This window comes from Herpailurus yagouaroundi, unplaced genomic scaffold (genome assembly GCF_014898765.1).
Source record: "Herpailurus yagouaroundi ecotype Mexico unplaced genomic scaffold, PumYag 545, whole genome shotgun sequence".
Taxonomy (NCBI): Eukaryota; Metazoa; Chordata; class Mammalia; order Carnivora; family Felidae; genus Herpailurus; species Herpailurus yagouaroundi.
The window spans coordinates 75,284-101,815 of record NW_024412762.1 but is presented as its reverse complement, the minus strand read 5'-3'; the positions used below and the strand labels follow the sequence as shown (position 1 = coordinate 101,815).

Sequence of the window (26,532 nt, the reverse complement as noted above, 5' to 3'; positions counted from 1 at the left end):
ACTCTGGAGGGTATTCTGTTAGAGAGAAAATCAAAGTATTGTTTCCTCCTTTCTGTACTCAGCATGTCCTCCTGTTTAACCTCAACTGAGCTACCAAGCTTTGCATCTCATCAGTTTAACAAAGGTGATTTCTTCCCAGAAGTGCTGGGGCCCTCATGGGGCATGGCCAGGCCAGATCCCACCTCCACCCCCCAAAGATGGAAACATGAACATGAACTTGGTCAGTACCTCACAGCCATGGAAGCAGCTGGCAATCTCTCTCTCTGCAATGCCAGCTTTCCTTCAGCCTACAGAAGATGGAGACTTCCCACATGCACCAAATCCCACGATATCAAGCCAAAGCACAGTGGAGGGGCCCTAGACACCTAATGGTAGCTGAGGCTATGGGGATCTGCGTTGGTTTCTTTGTTCTGCCCTCAAAAATGGATTTGTGAGATCATAGCTCCATAGACTGACAGAGCTGGAAGCATCCTACAGACCATGACAGTCCACAAAACCCCCTCTTTTGGGTTTCTGTACTCAGTTCCAATGTGTGTTGGGGCAGGGCAGTGGCGGGGGGTGGGGTGGGGGGACCACAACACTTTCTGCACATTAATAAGCAATTCTTGGAACACCAACTGAGTCCTACAATTCAACTCAATTCTAACACTGTCTATCTGGAGAAAGCATCAGATCCCACAGGTTAAGGGCTCAGTCTATAAGATGCCTCCCCACCCCAACTGTCCCCATTTCAGACACTACTCACAAGCTCAGGCTGTTTACTATGCTTTTGACCTACCAGCTACCAACTGGAGGTTCCAATAACCCCCTCTGGCTCAGAATATCACTCTGAAGCACCAGGTTGTGCCTGTGACCAACTGGCTATAAATCAGAGGTTCCCATGAACCCCTACTTGGGTTTCAATTAACCTTCTAGAGCGGCTCACAGAACTCAGAAAAACATATTTACTAGATTACCTGTTTGTTATAAAAGGATATAAATCAGGAACAGCCATAGCCAGACAGGAAGAGATAGATAGAGCAAGGTCTGGGGAAAGAGTAGGGAGCTTCCTTGCCCCCTCCAGGTGTGCCAATCTCCCAGCACCTCCAACTCGGTGTTCACCAATCCCGAAGCTCTCCCAACCCCCTCTTTTGGGATTTTATGGAGGCTTCACGATATAGGCACGATTGATTAAATCACTGGCCACTGGCGACTGACTCAGCCACCAGCCCTTCTGCCCTCCCCAAGGTCAGCGGGTAGGCCTGAAATTCCAACCCTCTAACCACAGGGCTGGTTCTCCCAGTAACCAGCACCGCCTTACACTTGGGGTCTTCCAAAGTCACCTCATTAACATAACACAAGACAAAATTAGCACTCTCCTCCCTTGGGAAATTCTGAGTTCTGGGAGCTGTGAACCAGAAACTGTGGATATAGACCTAACATATAGCAAAAACATATATAGTACATCACAATATCCCACTCCTTCTTGAAAAACTGCCTCCTCAGAGGACCTCGGGAGACCCCATGTCCAGCAACACCACTGACGACAGGGCAGGCAAGGGTGGTGAAACCTGGCACGAGGTTCAGCGATGCCTGTCTTTTGGGTCCCGTAGGCTGAGAACTGTACACTGCAGAAGAGGGAGGGAGGACGGGAAGCCATCCTCCACCAACGCCTGTGCTTCAGAGGGCAGAGCTGCCTAGCAGAGGGAGCCCTGGACGATACATGTCAAAGCCGGAGAGGGTGAGATGGAAGGAGAAGCTGCCCTGCCCAGTGTTCCTGGCAACTAGGTCCCCTCCCTGTGTTTGGCCAGTCCAAGTGCACAATCACAACCTAGACCCTCACCAACAAGACAGTGGGTATGACCCATGGTGAGTGGGTTTGAGAGGAAAAGAACAGCGAAAGGAAGCATGCTGGGTCCCCTCTTCCTTGCCTCACCACAGCCCTCACTCTTCAAATTAACCTGGACTTTACTCCACAAAACAGACCTACCCGATGAGCCACAAGATTAATTTAAAAGGCTACAGCCTCGGCCCTCGCAGACCCCACTCCATAAGCAGCCTCCTAGGCCCACAACTCCTGCACCACAGCATCACCCACAGACCAAGTCTCAGCCAAGCACCCATGCCTACCTCCAGCACCGGGACTCGGCACGAAAGCCCTGGACATTGTTGTCCCCTCCGATCAAGTACACAAAGTTGTTGAGCACCGCAATGCCCTGGTTGGACATGCGGGGAGCCAGGGAGGCGGTAAAGTGCTTCCACTCTCCCAGCAGGGGGTTCAGGTACTTGGCCTGGTCACTCAGGACAGTGGATGGCGTGGAATGAATGCCCCCAAAGCCCACAACACACTGGAAGTCCGACCGCAGCTCTGTCTGAGGGCCCTGCAAGCTGGGCTGCAGGCTCTCATTGCGGTGGTACATGAGGGCATTGGCCACCGTGTCCCTCAGTGGGCTGGGGTCCAGCTTATCGTGCAGCCGCTGGAGGACCTCAGCTTCCATCAGGGGGAAACGCACGGTCTCAAGGAGCTTGGGGGGCTCGTGCAGTGAGATCTGGTCGGCCTGCACCTGCTCCAGGGTGTAATGGTAGAGCAGGGCACCCTCATACACTTCGGTCTCACAGGAGACCTCCAGGCGGTTGCTGCTAAGGAGGGAGTAGACCTTCTCCAGGGGAAGCTGGCGGTACTTGTCAGTCCGAGAGAAGGCCACAAAGTTTTTGAGGATGTAGGTGTCCAGCTGCTCAGTCAGACGGCTCAAGTCAAACAGCTCCGCCAGCCGGTAGACATCAAGGATGTTCTCTTCATCCACCCAGGACATGAGGAAATCACAGCAGAAATGGATGATTTCTGGGATCTGTGAAAAGAACAAGCCCCATTCAAGCCTGGGCTGGGAACAGTGTCTGAGTGAGGGAGACAGAGGATAACAGGGGACGCGAAGCTATTGTTTACAGCTGGCCCCCTTCCACCGCCCCTGACCTTTCCTGAAGTGGAGGCCTGGCGCAGCTGCTCTCCCCCAATAGTAGAGATGATTGGGGCTCACTGCAGACTGACTGGGTTTAAACCTGGGCTTCAAAGAGATCTGTAGCACATTCTTAACCTCTCTGAGCCTCAGTTTCCTCATTTATAAGAGCAGCGATTAAAGTAGAGAGCAGTCCTGGATTAGAAGAATAAATATTGTTAAAACATCAATACTACCCAAAGCAATCTACACATTCAATCGATCCCAATCAAAACGCGGGGCATTCTTCTCAAAGCTAGAACAATCCTAAAGTTTGTATGGAACCACAAGAAGATCCCGAATAGCCAAAGTGATACTGAAAAAGAAAACCAAAGCAGGAGGCATCACAAGCCCAGACTTTACCCTCTACTACAAAGCTGTAAACATCAAGACAGTATGGTATTGGTACAAAAACAGACACATACACCAATGGAATAGAATAGAGAACCCAGAATTAGACTCACAAATGTATGGCCAACTAATCTTTGACAAAGCAGGAAATAGCATCCAATGGAAAAAAGTCTCTTTAGCAAATGGTGCTGGGAGAACTGGACATGTAGAAGAATGAAACTAGATCACTTTCTTACACCATATACAAAAATAAACTCAAAATGGATGAAAGACCTAAATGTGAGACAGGAAACCTTCAAAACCCTAGAGGAGAAAGCAGGCAACAACCTCTTTGACCTCAGCTGCAGCAATTTCTTACTTGACACATCTCCAAAGGCAAGAGAATTAAAAGCAAAAATGAACTATTGGGACCTCATCAAGATAAAAAGCTTCTGCACTGCAAAGGAAACAATCAACAAAACTAAAAGGCAACCAACGGAACGGGAAAAGATATTTTAAAAATAACATATCGGATAAAGGACTAGTATCCAAAATCTATAAAGAACTTACCAACCTCAACACCCAAAAAACAAATAATCCAGTAAAGAAATGAGCAGAAGACATGAATAGACACTTTTCCAAAGAAGACATCCAGATGGCCAACAGACACATGAAAAGATGCTCAATGTCACTCATCATCAGGGAAACACAAATCAAAGCCACACTGAGATACCACCTCACACCAGAGTGGCTAAAATTAACAACTCAGGAAACAATAGATGCTAGCGAGGAAATGGAGAAACAGGAACCCTCTTGCACTGTTGGTGGGAATGCAAACTGGTGCAGCTGCTCTGGAAAAGTGTGGAGGTTCCTGAAAAAATTAAAAATAGAACTACCCTATGACCCAGAAATGGCACTACTAGGAATTTACCCAAGGGATACAGGGGTGCTGATTTATAGGGGCACATGTACCCCAATGTTTATAGCAGTGCTTTCAACATTGGCCAAATTATGGAAAGAGCCTAAATGTTCATGAACTGATGAATGGATAAAGATGTGGTTTATATATATAATGGAATACTACTTGGCAATGAGAAAGAATGAAATCATGTCATTTGCAGCAACATGGATGGAACAGGAAGGTATTATGCTGAGTGAAAAAGTCAGTCAGAAAAGGACAGATATCATGTTTTTACTCATTTGTGGATCGTAAGAAACTTAACAGAAGACCATGGGGGGAAGGGAAGGGGAAAAAAATAGTTACAAACAAAGAGGGAGGGAGGCAAACTGCAAAAGACTCTTAAATACTGAGAACAAACTGAGGGTGGAGGGGGGGGTGGGGGAGAGGGGAAAATGGGTGATGGGCATTGAGGAGGGCACTTGCTGGGATCAGCACTGGGTGTTGTATTTAAGCCAATTTGACAATAAATTATATTAAAAAAATAAGAAAACCAAAAAAAAATAATTAACTCAAAAAAAATAAAAATGAAAAAAAATAAAATAAAGTGGAGAGCAGTAAGTTGAAGATGAGATGGTACCCAGGAACTACCTGGCACAGAGTAAAACCTTTCAGGTCAGAAGTATTGAATCTCCAGAGAATCAGGAAGCAGCACAGTGGCCACTGTATCAATTACCCCTGGTTTGGAAGGCACCTAGGACTCATACCCCCCCCCCCCCCCAGGCTCTCTAGAAACATCCAGCTCTCTTGTCCTGCCACAACCCCCACAAATGCAGGCTCAGCCAAAGATGCAGGCCCAGGGAACCCACCCCCTTCCCCAGGAGATGGCCCTGAAGCACCCACGCGCTAAGAACTGCCAGCAGAGCGTTCCAGACGCTTGCCTAGCACCCATCCTGGGAATCCCACTAGGTTCTTAAAAGGCTGGGAGCCACCCTGCCTGGGCAGAGGCCTGCATGACTCCAGCTAGCACAGGGGTCACAGGTGGCTGGCACTTGCCCGTGTCCAATCATGCAGAAGAACGAATGAGATGGAAGGAAAGCGAGAGACAACACTGCTGAGGTGGGAGCTGAGAAGTGAGCCACAGGCTTAGAGGCCACCTGGTGATTAAACAACCAGAGCACGGCAGGGCGGAGACAGAGGGGAGGGCTCTGGGGAAAGCTGCCCAAGCATTGCTATGTTCTTTAGGAAAACAGGATTTTAGAATAGCCCTAAAAGTGGAAATGCCTTGAGGTGCTGGGTTGCTTAGTCGGTAAGCATCCGACTTTGGCTCAGGTCATGATCTCACAGTTCCTGAGTACGAGCCCCACATGGGGCTCTGTGCTGACAGTGTGGAGCCTAGAGCCCGCTTTGAGTTTTGTGTCTCCCTCTCTCTCTCTGCCCCTCCCCCACCCCCACTGTTTCTCTCTCTTTCTCTCTTTCAAAAATAAACATTAAAAAAAATTTTAATGTGAATATCTCACTTATCATCAACAAATTAACCATTGCACATACAATAATTCTGCTGGTATGTGAAGCTTATTAATAAACGTTTAAAATCTTTTTACCTTTATTTTTTTCACATTCACAAGATACTCAGTGCTTGCCAGGTCACAAGATGAGAGCTGAAGGAAAACCTGCCAAGTGCCAGGAATGCGTCTGCCCCACATGGACCATTCCCACTGTGTTTTGTTAAGCCCTAAAAGTTCACTTGACCACCTGTTTTCTCCCTTGGCAGGCACTTCTGCTTTGCCTTGTCTTCCTAAAATACTACTTCTGATCTGTCAGGGGCCAGGACACTGAGGACCAGTTTCTGGATAGAAAGTGAGAGCAAACAGCTCTCAGTGGGTCGGAGAAGCAGCTCCTGAAGAATCCAGGGGCCATGTCATTGTCTCCTTTCCATCCTCATGGTCACAGCAGTGGACCCTCTGCTGGGGAAGCTCACAGAGGAATCACCCCAGGCCTGCCCAGTGCAGGAGCCCACAAGAGGCTCGGAGAAAGAAATCATTGCTAGAGGTTACCCAGTGGTGACAGTCTCACTGGGATTCAGATCCAAGTCTCTGGGGACACCACGAACAGTGTGATCCTGAATTAGTGCAAGGCACAGAGCAAGGGGAGAATGTGGTCACTGGCTACATGAACAAACAGGACCCTGGTGGGCCTATGGACTTGGAACTCTTATGCCAAGTCAAACTTGCTTTAAAAACCACATTGCAAGGCACTTGTTGGGATGAGCACTGGGTGTTATATGTAAGTGATGAATCACTAAATTCTACTCCTGAAACCATTACCACGCTGTATGTTAACTGGCTGGGATTTGAATAAAATTAAAAACAAAACAAAAAACAAAAAAACCCAAAAACACACAAATAAAAAACAAAAAACAAAACTGCAGGGGCACCAGGGGTGCTCAGTTGGTTGAGCATCTGACTCTTGATTTCGGCTCAGGTCATGATCCCAGGGTTGTGGGATCAAGCCCCTCATTGGGCTCCACATTTACAGTGCCTGTTTGGGATTCTCTTTCCTCTCTCTCTTTCCCTCCCACGTGCTTGTTCTCTCTCAAAATAAATAAGCATTTAAAAAAAAAAAAAAAGGAACATTGCATAGAATCCCAATATGTTAAAAATCAAATCCCTAAAAGCCAGGCTGCTCGAGGTGAAGCAGGGATGCCCATCCCATGCTACCCCTCACAATGACCTCAGAGACACTAAAGTGCTCAGGAGCACTGGCTCTACCCACTTGTGGCATAGGAAGAGCTGTGGTCAAACCAACCCAACAAGTACGGGCCAAGTGCCCCCCACCCGCCCATGTGTGAGTGAATGTGCAGGGAACTGCCGGGGCCCTGCCACGCAGGGTGGGGCCTCCTGACACCCCTAAACAGGTTGGTTTTCCGGACCTGCATTCTTTCTGATGGCCCCAAACATGCTCTGACCTGAGAAAAGGTCAGGATAATAAACTCACCATAGCATTTCATTTTCACTTTCAACAAATGTAAGGCGAGAAGTCTCTCCAGCCAGAGGAAACCATCTGATGATGGCTCCTGAGAGCAAAGGCACAGGCAGGCCCAGCCCTGAGTGACTGTACCCACACTGCCGAGCTAATATAGCCTTCTAAAATGTAAGTCACACTGTCAAAGCCTCAGAAAACTTCTGGCGTTCTGTAGGAAAACAACTATTCAAAGTTCAATGACAAAAAGGAAAGTGGTTTCAAACAGACTGACAAAGCCAAGTGGGGGGACGAGCAGAAAGGGTCTGGGCAACCATGGGAGCTCAGCTTTGTCAGACGCTGGGGCACAAAGGACATCACATACCCACCTCAGGGTCGGCCCCCATGTTTACATGCAGGATCTTCTGAGTGACAGAGAGGCCAGGTAGAAGGAAAGGAACCAGCAGAAGAGCAGAGGGCAAAGGCAGAGAAGGAGCCTGGACCTGGAGGCATTTGGAGCAGCTATGCTTCAGCGCCCAGAACTGGCTGAGCCATGTACCACCCAAGAGCCTCTGCCCGACCTGTAGTCTCTTTTGCTGCCTGGCATCTTCGCCTGCTGATCCTCCTCATACCACTGCCCTGCAGACACCTGCAGAACACCCCTGGGTTTGGGTCTGTCTTGCTGGAGCGAGGGCAGCCTCACCTGCAGCTGGCAGGCAGCAACCAGCGTCTCCTGAACATTGCTCAGGCTGAGCTCCAACTCAGAGGTATAAATGAAATGCAGGATTTGGCACATGGCATTGTAGGACACGCCGTGGATCAGGACCTCTTCCTGCTCCATCTCCTTCAATCCTCCAGCAAACATCCCTCTGCAAAGAAAAACATGAAACAGTGTTGTCGTATCAATGTATTATCAATCAGAACGCCAGCCCAGGTGCCGCAAAGAGTGAGAGCATCCAGAACAGGAGGCAGGCTGACCCAGCAGTGACGTGCAATAGAGTATCAGCTCACTCTGTGCTCTGGGCACTGATGCTTGCCACAGAAGGTGCCCACAAACTCCTGACCAAATTTGGACAGCCATCCTAGAAATCACCATCATGGGCTGCAAGGTGTCATGAATGAGCCTCTTAGGGACAGGGACAATGTCCAGCTTGCTTTCTGCTGTATCCATGATATACTTCCTGGATCACAGCAGCAGCCCGGGGCATGTCATGAAAGAATGGATGAAAGGGAAACAATAAAACTCATTCCATTCAAAATATATTAACTGAGCGCCTAACTATACCAATCAGAGTCAAAGGTGTAACAGTCAAGTAAAGTGTAAGATTCCTACTTAATGGAGTTTGATGCTAGAGAGAACAGCAAGTAAAGAACAAGGCATTTCTGAGTGAGGAAATGCTAGGAAGAAACACAACTGGGCATCTGATCTAGGAGTACCCAGCTGGGAGAGGGGAGCGGTGGAGAGTGATGAGGAGCAGAGACAGGCTAGCTCTCAGGAACCAAGATGGGGCTGGGTGGCACCTCACCAGCCAGCAGACAGCATTCCAGGTAGAGGAGACGGGTGCCAAAGTCCTGGGGGCAAGGATGAGTTCAGTAAACAAGGCAGCCAGGTAAGGGCAAGGAAGAAGTGAACAGGTAAGACAGGGCCAGGTCCTGCTTCCCCCAGGTCAAGACTGAGCCAGGATTAAAATCCAGGCACTGTCAGGGAACATTACACAGGAGAGTGGTATGAGTAGACTTTGCAGGAGGGAGGGTTCCTGCAGGCCTGGGGAGGGCCCAGTGGCAGGGAGAATATGCTGAAGAACCGAATCTAGGAGAGCACTGGAGGAATCAGGGCCCTTGGCTGGGTTAGCTGGGCTGATGGGGACTTGGGAGGAATGGGGCCAGAGAGCACAGTTACCATCAGTGAGATGCCTCTGAGGCATCCCAGTGGGGAGTCACTTAATTAGTTGTTCAGAGGGAAGAAGGTTGGGGGAGAAAGGGGAGGCAGCAGGGCTGAAATATGACAGTCAGCAACATACAGAGGACAGAGTAGCTATTTTTTACCTTTTGTTTATTTTTCGACTAGGTAAATTATACGTGCAGTACATGACTTAAAATATACAACAGGGTGAAAGTCTCCCTCTAGCAGCCCTTCCTCCTCTGCTCCAGGCCATCAGTTCCTCTTCCCAGGGCAGCACTATACCCAGAGGCACTCCATGTATGCACCTTGTATTCTACATCACGTTTTGATTTAGCAATGCATCTGGAAATGGCTCCTTACTGGTATACATAGGGCTGCCCCTCTTCCTGTAAAGGCTATCATGGTTGATTTAACCCCCTGCTGCTGGGATACACCTGGGTTACTTCTAATCTCCCATTATTTCACCAGACGGATGGTCTTACATTTTGCTTAAGTGCTTGCCAGGATTCTTATGAAAGCAATTGCTGGGACACAGGGTTTATATATATTTATACTTTGATAGTACTGCCTACATACTAACAATCTTCTAAGGGAGAAATCTTATAATGAACCAGACAGATAATCTTGTCAAGTGTTTAAGTGCCATTATTATTTCTTCTTCTTCTTCTTCTTCTTCTTCTTCTTCTTCTTCTTCTTCTTCTTCTTCTTCTTTAATAAGCTCTACACCCAATATAGGGCTTGAACTCACGACCTCGAGATCAAGAGTCACGTGCTCTTCTGACTGAGACAGCCAGGTGCTCCTTAAAGTGTCATTTCTATATTCTTTCTGAACAGTCCAGATTCTTTGTCCATTTTCTATTAGACTCTGTCTTGTTAATTTGAAAAATCTGCCCTTTTTTGGACGAGTTGAAATTTTTTCTTCTACCTCAGATCTTTTGATTTTATGATGCCTTTTGTCATGGAGAAGTCTGTCTGTTTTGAATGCAAATTTCTTTTTCTTTTTTTTGCCTGTGAGTTTTATGCCAAACTTAAAACAGCTCTTCCCTATGAGGGAAAAACATCAAAAACATTTATCCAGGGGGCACCTGGGTAGCTCAGTCAGTTAAACATCTGACTTTGGCTCAAGTTATGATCTCACAGTTTGTGGGTTTGGGCCCCGCGTTGTGCTCTGAGCTGACAGCTGGGAGCCTGGAGCCTGCTTCCGATTCTGTGTCTCCCTAACTGCCCCTCTCCCATTTGTGCTCCCTCTCTTTCTGAAACAAACAAACAAACAAACAAACATTTAAAAACAAAAAACAAAAAAAACCCAGGGGCACCTGGGTGGCTCAATCGGTTAAGCGTCCAACTTCTGCTCAGGTCATGATCTTAGGGCTCCTAACTTTGAGCCCCACATCAGGCTCTGTGCTAACAGCTCGGAGCCTGGAGCCTGCTTCCGATTCTGTGTCTCCCTCTCTCTCTGCCCCTCCCCTGCTCACACTCTGTGTCTCCCTCTCAAAAATAAATAAACATAAAAAAATTTTTAAAAACAGTCCAACTTTATGTTTTTCAAGAGGACTACCCCATCATCACCTTCCCCCACTTGGGATGCCATCTCTACCACACACAAAGTTCGTGGTAGGCTTGTGTCTGTGTTCAAACCTCTCATCTTTCCCAGTAACATTCCAACATTTCTTCAGGCACCAGGAGCCTGGATTACTGCAGCTCTGTTACATGCATTAACTAACGTAGGGTAGGGCCAGTCTCCTTTCATTACCTTCTCAACAATTTCCTGGCCTTGCTTGCTTTTGAAAAATTGGACTTTAGAATCAGTATGTGCAATTCCCGCCCCCATAAAGTCTCTTGATTTAAAAAAAAAAATTTTTTTTATGTTGGGGTGCCTGGTTGGCTCAGTCGGCTGAATGTCTGTCTTCAGCTCAGGTCAAGATCTTATGGTTTGTGAGTTGGAGTCCGGCGTTGGGCTCTGTGCTGATAGCTCAGAGCCTGGAGCCGGCTTCAGATTCTGCGTCTCCCTCTCTGCCCCTCCCCTACTCGTGCTCTTTCTCAAAAATAAACATTAAAAAAAATAAAATAAAAAATTTTTAATGTTTATTTACTTTGGGGGGGAGGGAGGGGCAGATAGAGAGAGGGACAGGGGATCTGAAACAGGCTCTGTGCTGATAGCAGAGAACCTGAGGCCGGGTATGAACTCACAAACTGAGATCATAACCTGAGCTGAAGTCAGATGCCCAACCAACTGAGCCACCAGGTGCCTCAAGTCTCTTGATGTTTTTATAGGGAATGCATTACACATCCAGACTCATACAGAGAGAGCTAGCATCTTTGTGATGGACACAATGGACTCTATCTCACAAGCCAGCCTCTGGGTCTCTTTGCAGGTCTTATAGGTCACCTGCTCACAGACCTGACACTCGCACGTTATGTCTAATTCCTAGATATTTTACTCCATGCATACACTCTCAGGGGGTGCTTTCCCACTCTGTGGTACCCTGACTCACTCTTTGGGGTATCCAAGCATTGCGTGGACCTTGACTAGATCCTGAATGGAGAGGGGTGGGAGGAGACGGAAAACATTTTGAGGAAAACTAGGGAAATCTAAATATGAACATCAGATAAAATTATGGAATGACTGTAAATGTTCTTAGATTTATAATGGTACTAAAGATATACCAGAGAAGGCCCTTATTCTTAGAAGTGCAATAAAGTATTTCCAGTAAAACTGTCATAGCTGCAACTTACTCTGAAGTGAATATGCAAAATGTTAACCAATGAAGCTAAGCAAAGGTCACAGGTGTGTTCACTCCACTGATCTTGCAGCTTTTCTATAGGATTGATATCTTTCAAAACAAGAGTTAGGGAGGGAAAAAAAGGCCAAAAGAAAAATAAAATATGCAAGCCCTCCTTCTGGTTTTGTAGTTTTTAACCAAAAATGGGTGCTTAATTCTTTATCATAGTCTTACCCCTTTTCTGTAACACTGAAATTATGCCAAAATAAAAACTTTAAAAGGGGAAAAACTTTTAAAATGATGTCCATACCTCATACCTATTAGGATGGCCCACTACCAAAAAAAAAAAACCAAAAACAAAAACAAAAACAAAAGAACCAAAAACAAAGTAACAAGTGTTGGTGAGAATACAGAGAAAATGGAACCCTTCTGCATTGTTGGAGGGAATGTTAAACTGATGGCAGCTGCTGTGGAAAACAGCATGGCAATTCCTCAAAAAATTAAACATAGAATTAACATATGACCCAGCAATTCCACTTTTGGGTACATACCCAAAAGAACTGAAAGGAAGGTGTTAAGAAGGTATTTGTACATCCACATTCATAACAGCATCATTCACAATAGCCAAGAGGCAAAACAACCCAAGTATCCATTGAGAAATGAATGGATTAACAAAATGGTATATTCATACAATGAGACATTGTTCAGCCTTAAAGAGGAAGGAAATTCTGACACATACTACAACGTGAATGAAACTTGAGATTATGCTAAGTGAAAGAAACCAGTCACAAAAGGACAAATACATATGATTCCACTTATAAAAAGTTCTAGAGGGGTGCCTGGGTGGTTCAGTAAGTTAAGCATCAACTCTTGATTTTGGCTCAGGTCATGATCTCAAGGTTCATGGGGCTCCACGCTCAGTGCGGAGCCTGCTTGGGTTTCTCTCTCTCCCTTGCTCTCTGCCCCTCTCCTTGCTTGCATGTGTATGCACATGCACACATGAGCTCTCAAAATAAGTGTTAAAAAAAAAAAGTTCCTAGAAACAGAAAGTGAAATGGTAGGGCTGGGAGGAGGGTATGGAAAGCTGTTGTTTAATGGGTGCAGAATTTCAGTTTTGCGAGATGATAAAGTTCTAGAGACCCCTTCCACAACAGTGTGAATACACTTAACACTATTCAGCTGTACTCTTAAAAACTGGGTGGCTCGGGGCGCCTGGGTGGCGCAGTCGGTTAAGCGTCCGACTTCAGCCAGGTCACGATCTCGCGGTCCGTGAGTTCGAGCCCCGCGTCAGGCTCTGGGCTGATGGCTCGGAGCCTGGAGCCTGTTTCCGATTCTGTGTCCCCCTCTCTCTCTGCCCCTCCCCCGTTCATGCTCTGTCTCTCTCTGTCCCAAAAAAAAAAAAAAAAAAAAAAAACGTTGAAAAAAAAAACTGGGGGGCTCAGTTGGTTAAGCGTCTGACTTCAGCTCAGGTCATGATCTCTCAGTTCATGGGTTCAAGCCCCGCGTTGGGCTCTCTGCTGTCAGCTCAGAACCTGCTTCAGACGGTCTCCCTCTCTCTGCCCCTCCCCTGTTTGCACACACACGTGCATACTCTCTCTCTCTCTCAAAAATAAACATGAAAAAAATGGTTAAGATGGTAAATCTTATCGTATATGCTTAAAATCACAGCAGGGGACCAACAAAATAAATGCAGGGCATGACCACCACAGAACACTGCAGAATCATAATGAGGGCTGCCTCTACTGCTAGGATACCATAACCAGATGTCCAGTAAGCTCCCTCTGATGTCCAGTGAGGAACATTCCCTACATGAGCTTGTTCAGGCCCCCAATCCCTGGTCCAAACCCTAGAGGCCCAAGTGTGTTTCAGAATTCAAAAGGCTTCAACTGGAAAAACACTGCACCCATGCCATGTATGATGTCACACCCCTGAAGGGCCTAGGTCAGTATCTCATATCCAAACTCCTTAATATTTCCAAGTATACTGAGTGGGATAAAAATAAAATAAAATTAGGGAGGGAGCCAAACCGTAAGAGACTCTTAAAAACTGAGAATAAACTGAGGGTTGATGGGGGGTGGGAGGGAAGGGAAAGGGGGTGATGGTCATTGAGGAGAGCACCTGTTGGGATGAGCACTGGGTGTTGTATGGAAACCAATTTGACAATAAATTTCATAAAATAAAATAAAATAAAATGAGCCTCCTATGAGTTTAGGGTAGGTTTTTTGGTTCAGTAAATTTTTACCAAAAATAAAAAAAAAAAAAAAAAAAAAACCTCATAGAAAAAATGGCAATGTGGGAGAACCCACCTTTCCCTATCCCCCACAAAATCAACCACTAGACAGCTACCAACTAACAAAAATAGCTCTAAAGAGACCCCCTGAACACATTTATGACATTTTGGCAATGTGGTACAACAACAAAAAAACAAAACAATTTGTCAATTTCAGGACCAGTATTTGCAAAAATAAACAGTGTACGGATGAATAGGAACTTTTGAAAATAGTTACCATGGGGGGTGAGGGGGAGGTGGGGAGATGATATGGAAGGAAGGGCAGGGGTAAAGTGGTGCTTTCAACTTTTTTCCCACATATTCAAAAAGTATTTTAGCTGTGGGAATGGATGCTGATGTCTGTGGAGGACTACAGACAAGGTCCCCTTTGAGCGATTAAGGACGACTTGCATTGTAAAAAAGATTCTGACATGGAAACAAAGCCTCCCTGGGCTATGCTCTGTTGCTTTGCAAGTAACATTAGGGACAGTGGTGTTCTGGAGCTCTGTACTGAGGTCTCACTGAACACGTCATGCTGTCATTCACAAAGAAGCTGAAGTTTTCTTGTGTGTTGGCTAATCTCTCCAATTTTGATACCTGTGTTATATAACTCTCTTTTTTAAAAATTTGGAAACTTCTGGGGCGCCTGGGTGGCTCAGATGGTTGAGCATCCAACTTCGGCTCAGGTCATGATCTCGCAGTTTCTGAGTTCGAGCCCCGTGTCAGGCTCTGTGCCGACAGCTCAGAACCTAGAGTCTGCTTTGGGTTCTGTGTCTCCCTCACTCTCTGCCCCTCCCCTGCTCACACTCTCTTTCTCTCAAAAATAAATAAACGTTAAAAAATTTTTAAAAAATAATAATAATTTGGAAACTCCCTTTCTCTTTATCTGCTATGAAAAAGCTTAAATGGCATTAGAGTTTGTTCATAAAAGGGATAACTCCCCAGGATGTGTCTGGGCTTCATGCTTTCGTGGAAAATAGAACTTTCTGTTTCAGGTATGAAGTTCTATCAATACACACTTTGTAGAAAATCATCAGTTTTATTCAAATTTTCAAAATCACAGACATTGAGTTAAGTTGACTGTCTTACAATTCACAGTATGAAAACAGGGAGGGATACATGACCCAGAGAGGCCACATACAATACAGAACACTTGAGCCATCTGACACACAGCCCAGGAGTAGACAGGGCAAAGCAGGAGAGGGTTACAGGAGCCAAAAGATTAGTACAGTGGACAGTTCTTACCACAAGCCAAAAAACCAAGACCCAAGATCACGGTTTAGTCAATCCCTAAACCCTGCACAGAGTGCATACCAAAGGAGGTTTCCTGTAGGGGGCGCCTCTTAAGAAAAGTGCCATCCAGCTCTTTAGCCCCAAGAGGTCAGCAGCCGCCTGCAGGGAGGAGCTAGCCCTGAGAGGCAGGGGCTGGGAAAAGGTGCAAGGCAAGAAGAGCAAGCTCCCCAGAGGAAGATGCACCTCAGCTGGGCCTGGAAGATACCACTGCAGGGCAGGAAAGGCAGAGAAGGGCAGCACTGCTGAGTAACAGCAAAAACAGGGGCAAGAGAGCCTGCCCATGTCTGCCCTAGGCCACCACTGGTCATGTTCTGTATAAACTTTCAGGAAAACAGGAGGCCAATACTTATACCATGAAAAAATATTTCACTCAATCTGGGGCGCCCGGCTAGATCAGTTGGAGGAGCATGTGACTCTTGATCTCAGGGTCATGAGTTCAAGCCTCACATGGGAATAGAGATTACTTAAAAAACAAACAAAAAAACCCAAGAACTATAACCAATACTTGAAGACGAAACAATCAGAATCAGAACTGGAATGGGAATCAGGTAGCCATGGCTGGGGCTCACTCCTGAGCCTCCTCTCACAAGCATGCAATGAGGTCAGTGGCACCAATTCTTCCCAATGTGCCAATGGCTGGGATGGGGTCATGCAGGAAGCCATGAGAAGCCCCAAGGGACAAAGAATCCAGGGAGGAAGGAAGAAGGTCAGAGACTTAGGCCCTCAAGATGAGAAGGTGTGGGCCAGAAGGTCGACAGCCAGGGAAGGGGCACAAAAGGCACAATTCCTCACATCACAGGGCTATGTGGACACTACATATACAGGACTGACCACTCAGCCTTGGTCTTGGCACCTGCTCGGGTGGGCTTCTAACCAGCCTTACAAGAACACCACTGGGGGAGGGGGGCACTAAAAGACTAAGGTATAAAGTGCCACAATGTCTTATAAAAGGCGTGTATGGGGGCGCCTGGGTGGCTCAGTCAGTTAAGCACCTGACTCTTGATTTCGGCTTAGGTCATGATCCCAGGGTCATTAGATGGGGCCCTGTTGTCAGGCTCTGCACTGTGTGTGGAGCCTGCTTAAGATTCTCTCCCTCTCCCTCTCCCTCTCTCTTTCTCCCTCTCTCCCTCTCTCCCCACTCACCCATCCCTCCCTACTGGCATGCACACGAGCGTACTCTCCCAAACAAAAGGGGGAGGCATGTATGTGTGTGTGTCTGTGTGTGTGAAGAGAAAGGAAATATGACAAAATGTCAACAACTGGTATTAAGATGTTCGTAATATTCTTTCAACTTTTCCACAGATCTGAAATTTTTCAAAATGAAATATTGGGGAAACCAGAGTAAAAACCAGTATAAAACAAAAATGTGTTTTATACCAAGATATAGAAAATTCATTTTATAAAACACAACAAAGTCTAGCATTGGCTTTTTAAAAAAAAAACAGGAAGAAAGGGGGGCGCTTGGCTGGTTCAGTCAGAAAAGCATGCGACTCTTGACCTTGGGGTTGTGAGTTTGAGCCCCTTGTTGGGTATAGAGATTACTTAAAAATAAATAAATAAAAGAGAAATAGGAAAAAAGAGAAGGTGCCCCAAAAACAAGACAGCTGGAAGAAAAACAGATTCAAAAACCCCTCTGTCCCACTCACTGTTGGGGAGTCATCACAACAAGCAGTGGGAGAAGCTCGGGGAGAAGCAAGGGACTTGGCAGCTTCTGGCTGGTCCCTCCCACCAGATCACTGTGGGTGCCAACACAATACCTAGTGGAGCCAGGACTACCTGTTACCTTACTCGTAAGAACAGAACACGTGACGTAACTCACCTGAAGTAATCGCAGGACGCAGCCAGCAGGATTCGATGGGCCTCGATGTGTCTCCCCTCCACCACCAGGACCACATCAAAGAGGATGCCACTGTCCCGGAGAGCCAGCAGCCCCCGGAGCAGAGCCTGGGAGTGCTGTGCACTCCGGTAAGTGTTGTTGACACAATGAGGGTGTGAGGGCTGCACAGGCAACTTGCACAGCTGAGTGAACTCCTGCTCCTCTGCCATCCTGACCACCACACCAGACCTCACCACTGCGGCTGTCAGCTGGCAAGACAGAGGGGACACAGAATAAGCCAGGGAGGTAACACCACACAATACGCAGACTGGCCAGCTCTCCTCCCAAGTGGCACCTGCTGCTCCTGGCACTTTTGTTCCTCCCACCAGCACACCTGTGCTTCCCCTGTGGTTTTTTTTTTTTTCTTTTTAAACATTTATTCAGTTTTGAGAGACAGAGAGAGTGCAAGTGGGGGAGGGGCAGATACAGAGGGAGACACAGAATCTGGAGCAGGCTCCAGGCTCTGAGCTGTCAGCACAGAGCCCGACTCAAGCTGGGCTAGAACTCACCGACAGTTGAGATTGTGACCTGAGCCCAAGTCGGCCATTTAACTGAATGAGCCACACAGGTGCCCTGCCCCTGTGGTCTTAAACCCCTGAATTTCCTCTTCCCTCCCACTGCTCATCTGAACCTGGAGCCTCCTTCCTGATGACCTGTGTGTCCCTTCATCTCTAAGATTCTTCATTAAATTTTATCTCCTTTAGCATCTCTGGGAAACAAAAGGTTCTGGAAACAGACTGACCTTGGTTGAGGCCCTGGCCCTACCACAGATTCACTGCATGACCAACCTGAGTTCAGGATCCTCAAATGAAAAAAGGGAAATAAAATCACCCCTCCTGTTCAGAAAGTCTAAAACTGGTAAACAATGAATATAAAGCATCAGCACAGAACAGGTTCTCAAGAGCTCTTCCTCTCTGCCATTAAGAAAGAACAAACCCGGGGCGCCTGGGTGGCGCAGTCGGTTAAGCGTCCGACTTCAGCCAGGTCACGATCTCACGGTCTGTGAGTTCGAGCCCCGCGTCGGGATCTGGGCTGATGGCCCAGAGCCTGGAGCCTGTTTCCGATTCTGTGTCTCCCTCTCTCTCTGCCCCTTCCCCGTTCATGCTCTGTCTCTCTCTGTCCCAAAAACAAATAAACGTTGAAAAAAAAAAAAAAAAAAGAACAAACCCTGGGTGCCTGGTGGCTCAGTTGGTTAAGCGTTCAACTTTAGCTCAGGTCTTGATTTCAAAGTTCGTAAGTTTGAGCTCCACATCAGGCTCTGTACTCACAGTGAGGAGCCTGCCTGGATCCTCTGTCTCCCTCTCTGTCTGCCCCTCCTGTGGGTATGCTCTCTCTCTTTCAAAAATAATAAACATTAAAAAAAAAAAAAAAGAGCCTGAGTATCACAGTCAGCTAAGCATCTGACTTCAGTTCAGATCATGATCTCAAGGTTCGTGAGTTTGGGCCTTGCTTCAGGCTCTCTGCTGCAGAGCCCATTTAAGATCCTCCATCTCCTGGTCTCTCTGCCCCTCCCACAGGTGTGCACCCTCTCTCTCTCTCTCAAAAATAAACAAACATTTAAAATAAAATTAAACAATTGAATAGGTAAATAAAAGAACAAAACTGGGGCACCTGGCTGGCTCAGTCAGTAGAGCATGCAACTCTTTAATCTCGGGGTTGTGAGTTCAAGCCCCACATTGGGTACAGAGTTTACTTAAAAAAGAGAGAGAAAGAGTAAGAACAAAATTGGGTTCCACATGTAGAATGGATGCATAAAAATGACAAGAGACCTGAGTGGTGACCAGGAGACCCAGAGAAGGGTCCAGGACTTGTCTTCTTTTACCAAGATTCTGAGTCAAGCACAGTAACTTCAACTAGACCTGCTGCATTCAAGATATCTGCATCATGTTTTTAATTCAAGGTTACTTTGTAATAATTGAGTCAGCATGTTCAAAACATGCACACAATATGAGTTGGAGCCTCAGAAACCCAGTCAGTAAAACAAACCTACCTCAAACACACTTGGGTCACTCACTCTGAGTTAGGGGATTACCCAGTCCTGCACTGCACTGTGGGACTGAGCTACACACTCTCCAGGCCACAACACTGTCACACCCAGCCAGCAGGCAATAGCCCAAGGGGCACCTGCCTCACTGCCTGTGAACATCTGCCTCCCCCACCTACCACCATTCCACTATCCCCTCCCCCAAATTAGTTTCTTCTCCAATTCCCTTGGACTGTATCTTTAGGAGAAAAAATGATAGGGGTGCTTGGCTGACTCAGTGGGCAGAGCATGCAACTTTTAATCTCACGGTTTTCAGTTCAAGCTCCACATTGGGCATGGAGTCTACTTAAAATTAAAAAGAGAGAGACAGAGAGAATAAAAAAGAAAAATAGATTCTACTATAAAACTTGCCAAAAGGAAGAGGCCTCCCTCCTCACTACTAGAGCTCAAGAGCACCCCTTGCTACTGCCTCCCCCTTCCCCTCCCCCTCTTCCCCACTCCACCTGATTGCTTTGGACTCGTTGTTTCCCATCCAACATATTCAATTTCCCTCTGTGCTGGCCCCCTCAATGTACCTCCTGGATTTGGGACCTTCACCCATCCACTTCTTCCTTCCCACCCCAGACTGGCTCATACACAGACAGCTGAGGCCAAGGGATATCCCCCACTAACCACTTCTGACCTGATATGCTGCTGCGTGGCAATGCCCTCTTTTCTGATCTCTTCCCTTCAGCCAACACACTCTGTCCCAGCCCTCCCCCTCTTTCCCAAGAATCTCCCCTATATTCCCAAATGCAATACTCCAGTTTCTCTTCAGATCATACAAATCTTTTGCCTTTTAGCAAATGCACCTCCAGCTCAATGCCTCATCCAGCCAGCAGCCCTCTCCATTGGTCTAGTTTTCTTATTCACACAGCCACCATTTCCATGTCAGAAACCTCATGGTTTCAATGTTCTCTGATCTCTTTTCCTTTTTATACCTTGTGTCCTATCAGACCCTCTAGTTCTGATTCATTCTCTCCCATCTCAGACGCCCATCCACTTAGTCCTCCATGGCCACCACTCTGGGTCAGAGACCACAGTAGTGACACTCCAACTGGTTTGCTTCCTCCTGTCCCATCCTCCTGAGTTCCCCTGCTCAGGCTGCAGGGAGTCCCCAAATGCCCAATGAGTATACCACCTGGCTTCTCAAGCACTAGCTCCCTACTGCCTTCTGCTTAGATCTCCCCGCTATCTGGCTCAAAATGTTCCTTCCCCTATACCGTCACTAGCCCTAAGACCAAAAGGGACATGAGTCATCCTCTGAACACCTTCAGACTCCCACGTAGGCCCATTTCTTTATAACCCCATATTGGTCAAGGTCTAGCTCAATCACTTCTCCCTCTGTCACCGTATCAAGAACATGACAGGCATGCCCCATCAATGCAGCTGTTCTAGCTACTCACCAGCTAAGGCTTTACCTCCCCCACATCGCAGAACCCCATGGCTGTCTAGTCACAGTCCTATTAATCACAGGACTCTGGGCACTTAGCTCATCTCTAAGCCTCAGCTTCCTCCTCACTACCATGACCATTAGGGAGTCAAGAGGGCCTCTGTCTCTAGTGGTGGCAATGGCGACTGACTACTCCAACAGACATCAGTCCCCAGTGAGTCCCCACACTCTGTGAGCACATCAGTACTTCTGCCCCTTTGGGAAGGGATCAATGGTAGCTACACTTACTACAAGTTCAGAATACAGTACAATGAGAAGACTGCCTCCTTGGGTAAGCCAAGCACATTCACCAAGCACAATTAAGGAACTAAGCTAGGTGCTGAGTGCAGTGTGAAGAAAAATGAACCGACTTCCTGCTCTGAAGGAGCAAAGCTTGGAGCACAACACATTCACAGCCTTGTTTATAATGCAAGCATTGGCCACGACCAAAATGTCGATCCTCAGAGGAACGGATGCTGCACACAGTGAGCTGACAGAACACTAGATATCAGTTAAAATGGGCAAACTAGAACTCATGCTATAGTCATGACCATGGAGAAATCTCAAAGCTGCACAGAGGAACAAGCACACCACAGAATATAGTACAGAAAGTTTGAAAACACCCAACAAAATGCTGTTCAATTTTACTTATAGATAGGTGTTATGGTATAAGATAGTATAGACACGTTAAAGGAATTCAGGATCAGGATTATCTCCAGCACGGAAAAAGGGAATGTTTTCTTTCTTTAAAACAAACAAAAAACAAGTAAGACAAAACATCAGGATCTGATAGGGAGAGGCGGTGAGTAACTTTTCTGTCAGTATGAAATATTTAAAAATTACATTCTCTGGGGCGCCTGGGTGGCTCAGTCCGTTGGGCGTCCGACTTCGGCTCAGGTCATGATCTCACGGTTTGTGAGTTCGAGCCCCGCATCGGGCTCTGTGCTGACAGCTCTGAGCCTGGAGCCTGCTTTGGATTCTGTGTCTCCCTCTCTCTGCCCCTCCCCTGCTCACGGTCTGTCTCTGTCTCTCAATAATAAACAAATGGTAAAAAAAAATAATAATAAAAATAAAAATTACATTCTCAAACTTATTTTTAATATGTTCACATGATTCAAATTCAAAAGGCACAGAAAGGCATATTGTGAAACTTAAGTCTCCCTCCAACTTATGCCCCAACCAGATCCTCTCCCGGAAAACTACTATTCTACCTTCCCTTCAGGGGGCATCTAGATTCGAAGGCAAATCTGTAAATCTACACCATTTCACCCTTTATGAACTTTTGCATATGAAAACTTAATATCCCTCCCACAGTCTATTGTATGGATAAAGCATATTTAACCAGTTCTTTTCAGAGAGACATCTGGGTTTCCTCCAATTGTCTGCTTTTGCAGTCACATACTGAAAATCCTTTAGATGTATGTGCCACACATGTAGCACTGATCTGAGGAAAATGTTCTAGATACAGAACTGTTGGATCATATTAATTTTAATGTATATTTGTCATTGTAAGGCATATGGCCAAATTGCCCTCTGTAGAGGTTGTACTAACTTATTCTCCCACCAGCAAAGTATGAGAACCTGATTCCAACCACTGTCTTGCCCCCCAATAGCATTTCTTTTCACTCTTTGTTGACTTAGATGAAAACAGCATATCAGGGGTGCCTGGGGTGGCTCTGTAGGTTAAGCACCCAACTTTGGCTCAGATGATCTAGCAGTTTGTGTGTTTGAGCCCTCAGTCAGGCTCTCCGCTGTCCTCTCTTCCCCTCTCTGCCCCTCCCCCACTTGTGTAAGCCCACAGGCGCTCTCACTCTCTCAAAAAAAAACATTAAAAAAAGACAAAGTAAAACAGCATTCCACAATGTAATTATACTTCAATAATTGACAAAGCTTCAAAAAATAAAAAATTAGGTCAAATGCAACACTTCTTTTGGGATTCCTTTCCCATGTCATTCTTTATTTGAAATGTTCTTGGGCGCTCACTTGGTGTCACCGTCTTTCTCGATTCATTTTACAGAAGTTATTCTATCATGAAGCTCTTCCCTAGATTACGTTCCCTCTGGCTCCATAGCATTTCTGATTCTACTCATCACAAGCAAGGCCCCTCCATTTAGTGTTGTTCAAAGTTTTTGAGGAGAGTAGGAAGCTTTATGTCCCAAATTGAAAGATGTAAAATGCTTTTTTATGAACTCATGGATGAGAGTCAAAAGCATTTTCAAAGAATTTTCAACTCAATACCATTCAAAAAAAATTTTTTTTAACGCTTATTTATTTTTGAGAGAGAGAGAGCGCGCGCGCGGGCCCACCAGCATGCGCCCGCACATACGAGCAGGAAAGGGGCAGGGAGAGTAGGAGACAGAATTGGAAGGAAACGGGGTCCAGGCTCCAAGTTGTCAGCACAGAGCCCGACGCTGGGCTCGAACTCACAGAACTGTGAGATCATGACCTAAGCCCAAGTCGGATACTCAACCGACTGGGCCACCCAGGTGCCCCAACTCAACACCATTCACTGCGCAGGCACCCCTCAGGTCTCTGTAGAGCCCCAAAACAGCGTCTGCACTCAATGAACCCCAATCCTTAGCAGCATGAAGCAAGGTCTGCAATACACAGGGAAAACGACAGTCGGGAAGAGGAGACGAGGGAGTGGGTACCAATTTCCAGAGTGTGGAGCTATCACAGAGGTGCCAACTGAGGTGCTCTCTGGCACGAGTCTTCCAGAAAGCTGAGTTGGGGCATCTTGGCGCGCCAAACCTACGGCCCAGGCCCGGCCCCACGGACGCCTAGCGCGAAAGGGACCCTGGGCATCAGGCGATGGCAACTCCGAGACTCCAGCCCACCCAGGCTTGGAAATAATTAGAACCCGCAGCCAACGCTTCGGGGCCCGAGATTTTGCAATGACAGCGCGATCTCCGGCTTTTCTTGGGAGACCTCGCCAGCCAGCGAGGTTGGACTCCCTCAGCTGCAACCCGCGGGCCCCCGACCCTGGGCCTGGGTGTGCCGCTGAGGAAACTGAGGCAGGCAGGCCGAGGTCCAAGGTCACACCAGGTGGCAGCCGCCCCGCCCCGCCCCGCCCGCCTGTTGCAGAACCCGCCCGCGCGCAGCGCGGAGGGTCGCGGCTAGGAAGGCCCGCCGCAGGTGACAGGCCTTCCCGAGAGCTAGAAGGCCGGCGGGTCCCGCCTACAAGCGGAGGCCTGGTACTTCTGCGAGCGCCAGCTCCCCACCCCGGGGGGCGCCCGGGGGTCCCGCCCGCCGCGCCCCCGCCACGTCAGGCCGAGGGCTAGCCTCAGGCCGCCACTCCCGCGCCTCCGGCCCGCGCCTGCCCCTGTGTCCCCGCGCCCCCGGAGCTGCTCACCCAGGCCCAGCGGCCGCCCGCCGCCTACCACCCGCGCTCTCTGCCGCCTGGCCCGCCCTACCCGCGCTTCGCAGCTCACCTGGTGCCGCCGCAAGCCGAGGCCGCACTCGCGGGAGGCGGGGGCGGGGCGGGCGGGCGGCCGCAGGGCGGGGCCTCAGCGAGTCACATGGCCGCGCTGCGCAGGCGCCGACAGGGTGCGCACGGAGACCAGGGGGCGCCTCACTAGGGGGCTGGGGGAAGGGCGCCCGGCCGGGTCAGGAGGAGGGGCGCCGCCCCAAGCAGCTCTTGTGCGGTTGCGGCTCCGGTCTTGGCTCAGTGGAGAAGGGCTACAGCCGCCCGGGTGAACGTGCGTCTCTGCATGTGGCTTAACTTAACTCTTGACACCTAGTGGGGCTGAATAAATGAATAAGTGAATAAATAGAGCAATGCCTTTTGGGGAGGGTCGCGCCCGTAAATCTATTTCCTCCTTTCTTCTCTCGTTTCATCTCTCCTTCGCTCTCACTTATTCATCCCTCGCTCACTCATTCCTTCGATCCCTTCCCTCCTTTATTCCTTTTCTCCTCATTATCTCTCTCACTCATTCTCATTCATTCCATCTCTCACTCATTGCTTCCTTCCCTCCTGGTCCCTTTAGGCCCCCTGTTGATCGCCTGCCCTCTGCTGGGTCTTGGAGAGAAAAGATGAACACGGTCAGAGTGAACAGGTATTTTCCTGTTTACTAAGATTCTGGAGTAAGTCCAATTCCCATTCCAAAGACCCCAGCAGTCTGCCAGAAGGCTCTTGGCGTTCATTTTTCCACACCTCACCTGCAAGAGGATCTTGTCCTCCGAGGCTCGTTTGTAATTGCCCTGTCCAGAGGTTCCAGCCAGCAGAGCCTCCTGGTAGATAAAGTTGGGGTGTTCCACACCGTTTTTGATGAGAGGTGTTATGGAGGGTGGTGGAGCTGTGGTGGAAGGATGTGGCTAGGGATGGCTCCTGGTTAAAAAGAAAGGTGTAGGGGAATGTAGAAGAGGAAGAGAGGCACTGTCCTGGCTGAGCCCACACAGCTGCCCAAGAGTCTAGACAAGGGTCAGGAGAGTAGGACCAGACTCCAGGACCAGAGGTTCCCAATAGGAGTGGACTTCTGGGAAGGCTTTCTGGAGGAGGTGACCCCCTAGCTACACAACAAATTAGAATTTGGGGGGAGTGGGAAAAGCATTCCAGAATGAGGAATGTCAGCAGAGGCACGAAGATGAGATCCAGAGGAATGAATGGTCCAGAGGCCACCAGGAGTTTCTGACCCTGAAGGTAAGACGAAAGCAGACACTACCTCTGGAGGTGCAGGTGGATGTGGCCGGGAGGGCAGCCTTCAGCTAGGGATGGCAGATGCCAAGGTGGGTTGCAGACTCTGGACTACAGGATGGGAGGAGGCCAAGTATAAGGGCAGCAGTGAAGCTATAGCCTCAGATGGGCAGGGAGTGCAGACAGGTTGGCGCTGGCTGGAAACCCGGGAAGGACACAAGTTCTCCACTGCACATGAATGATGTGGGAGGAAGAGTGAGCCTAAGAGATGGTGCAGAACAATGAGGCTACCCACATCACAAGGACATTGGAACAAGAGCAGATTTGGGGGAAGACTAGGATCACTTTGGCCCCAGGCCGAGAAAGGAAACTATACATGCCCAGCTAAGGACCTTTCAGCCTAGAGGTAAAGTCATGGACATCATGCACTTTAGCCAGAGGTGATACACCGAACTAGTACATGTGTGATGAAAGGAGAGTGAGTTGAAGACAGAGCATGAGGCACATTGATGTTCCAGGGGACACCCAGAAAGCAGGAACCCATAGAGGAGACAGGGGAAGAGTAATCTCAAAGGTCCACATGTGAGGGTGGCCCCAGAGGGGACAGGAGGCAAAGCCCCTGGATCTGCTACGGGGAGGCCTTTGGTGTGTTTACAGGAGCCCTTCCCTTGGAGTGGCAGAAGCCAGCCTTCAGTGACTGAGGTGTGAAAGGAGGAGAGGACAGGGGACGGGGAAGACCGGAAGATGGCAGGGATGGGTCTGGCCTCCGACATGAGGACAGATGGGACCACAGCTTGAGAAGAGACTGAAGACAGCACCTTCAGGATGGAGGGAGGAGCTGGAGGGTAGAGAGAATGAGAATGAGTGAAGGGGAGCAGGCCAAGAGCAAAGTGGGATGCTGGCCAGGACTGAGAAGAGAGGACATTCCCAAGTCTTCTCAGAGCTAGAGCGACCATCATCTCAAAATGTACTCAGATCAGGGACTCCTGGATGGCTCAGTTGCTTAAGTGTCCAACTCTTAATTTTGGCTCAGGTCATGATCTTGTGGTTCATGAGTTCGAGCCCTACATCGGGTACTCCACTGACAGTATGGAGCCTGCTTGGGATTCTTTCTCTCTCCCTCTCTCTGCCCCTTCCGCACTCTCTCTCTCTCTCTCTCTCTCTCTCTGTCAAAATAAATAAATAAAACTTAAAAGTTAAAAACAAAAAGATATTAGGA

At 48.0% G+C, this 26,532-nt stretch overlaps 1 protein-coding gene across 2 annotated transcripts in view; it reads right to left on the bottom strand.

Moving 5' to 3' along the window:
• The window catches only part of KLHL22 (kelch like family member 22), a 41,112-nt gene extending 16,935 nt beyond the window's left edge, over positions 1-24,177 (bottom strand). Inside the window, exons 1-4 of one of the 2 annotated variants that reach the window (XM_040465126.1) lie at positions 24,112-24,177; positions 17,169-17,434; positions 7,865-8,030; positions 2,110-2,828 (exon numbers count right to left, since the gene is read on the bottom strand). In XM_040465126.1, the coding sequence (XP_040321060.1) occupies positions 2,110-2,828; positions 7,865-8,030; positions 17,169-17,395 (1,112 nt within the window). In that variant the 5' untranslated portion in view covers positions 17,396-17,434; positions 24,112-24,177. Of the gene's footprint in view, positions 1-2,109; positions 2,829-7,864; positions 8,031-17,168; positions 17,435-24,032; positions 24,055-24,111 lie in introns of those variants that run through there. The other variant, XM_040465127.1, reaches the window with a different exon arrangement.
• Positions 24,178-26,532: the final 2,355 nt, after the last annotated feature.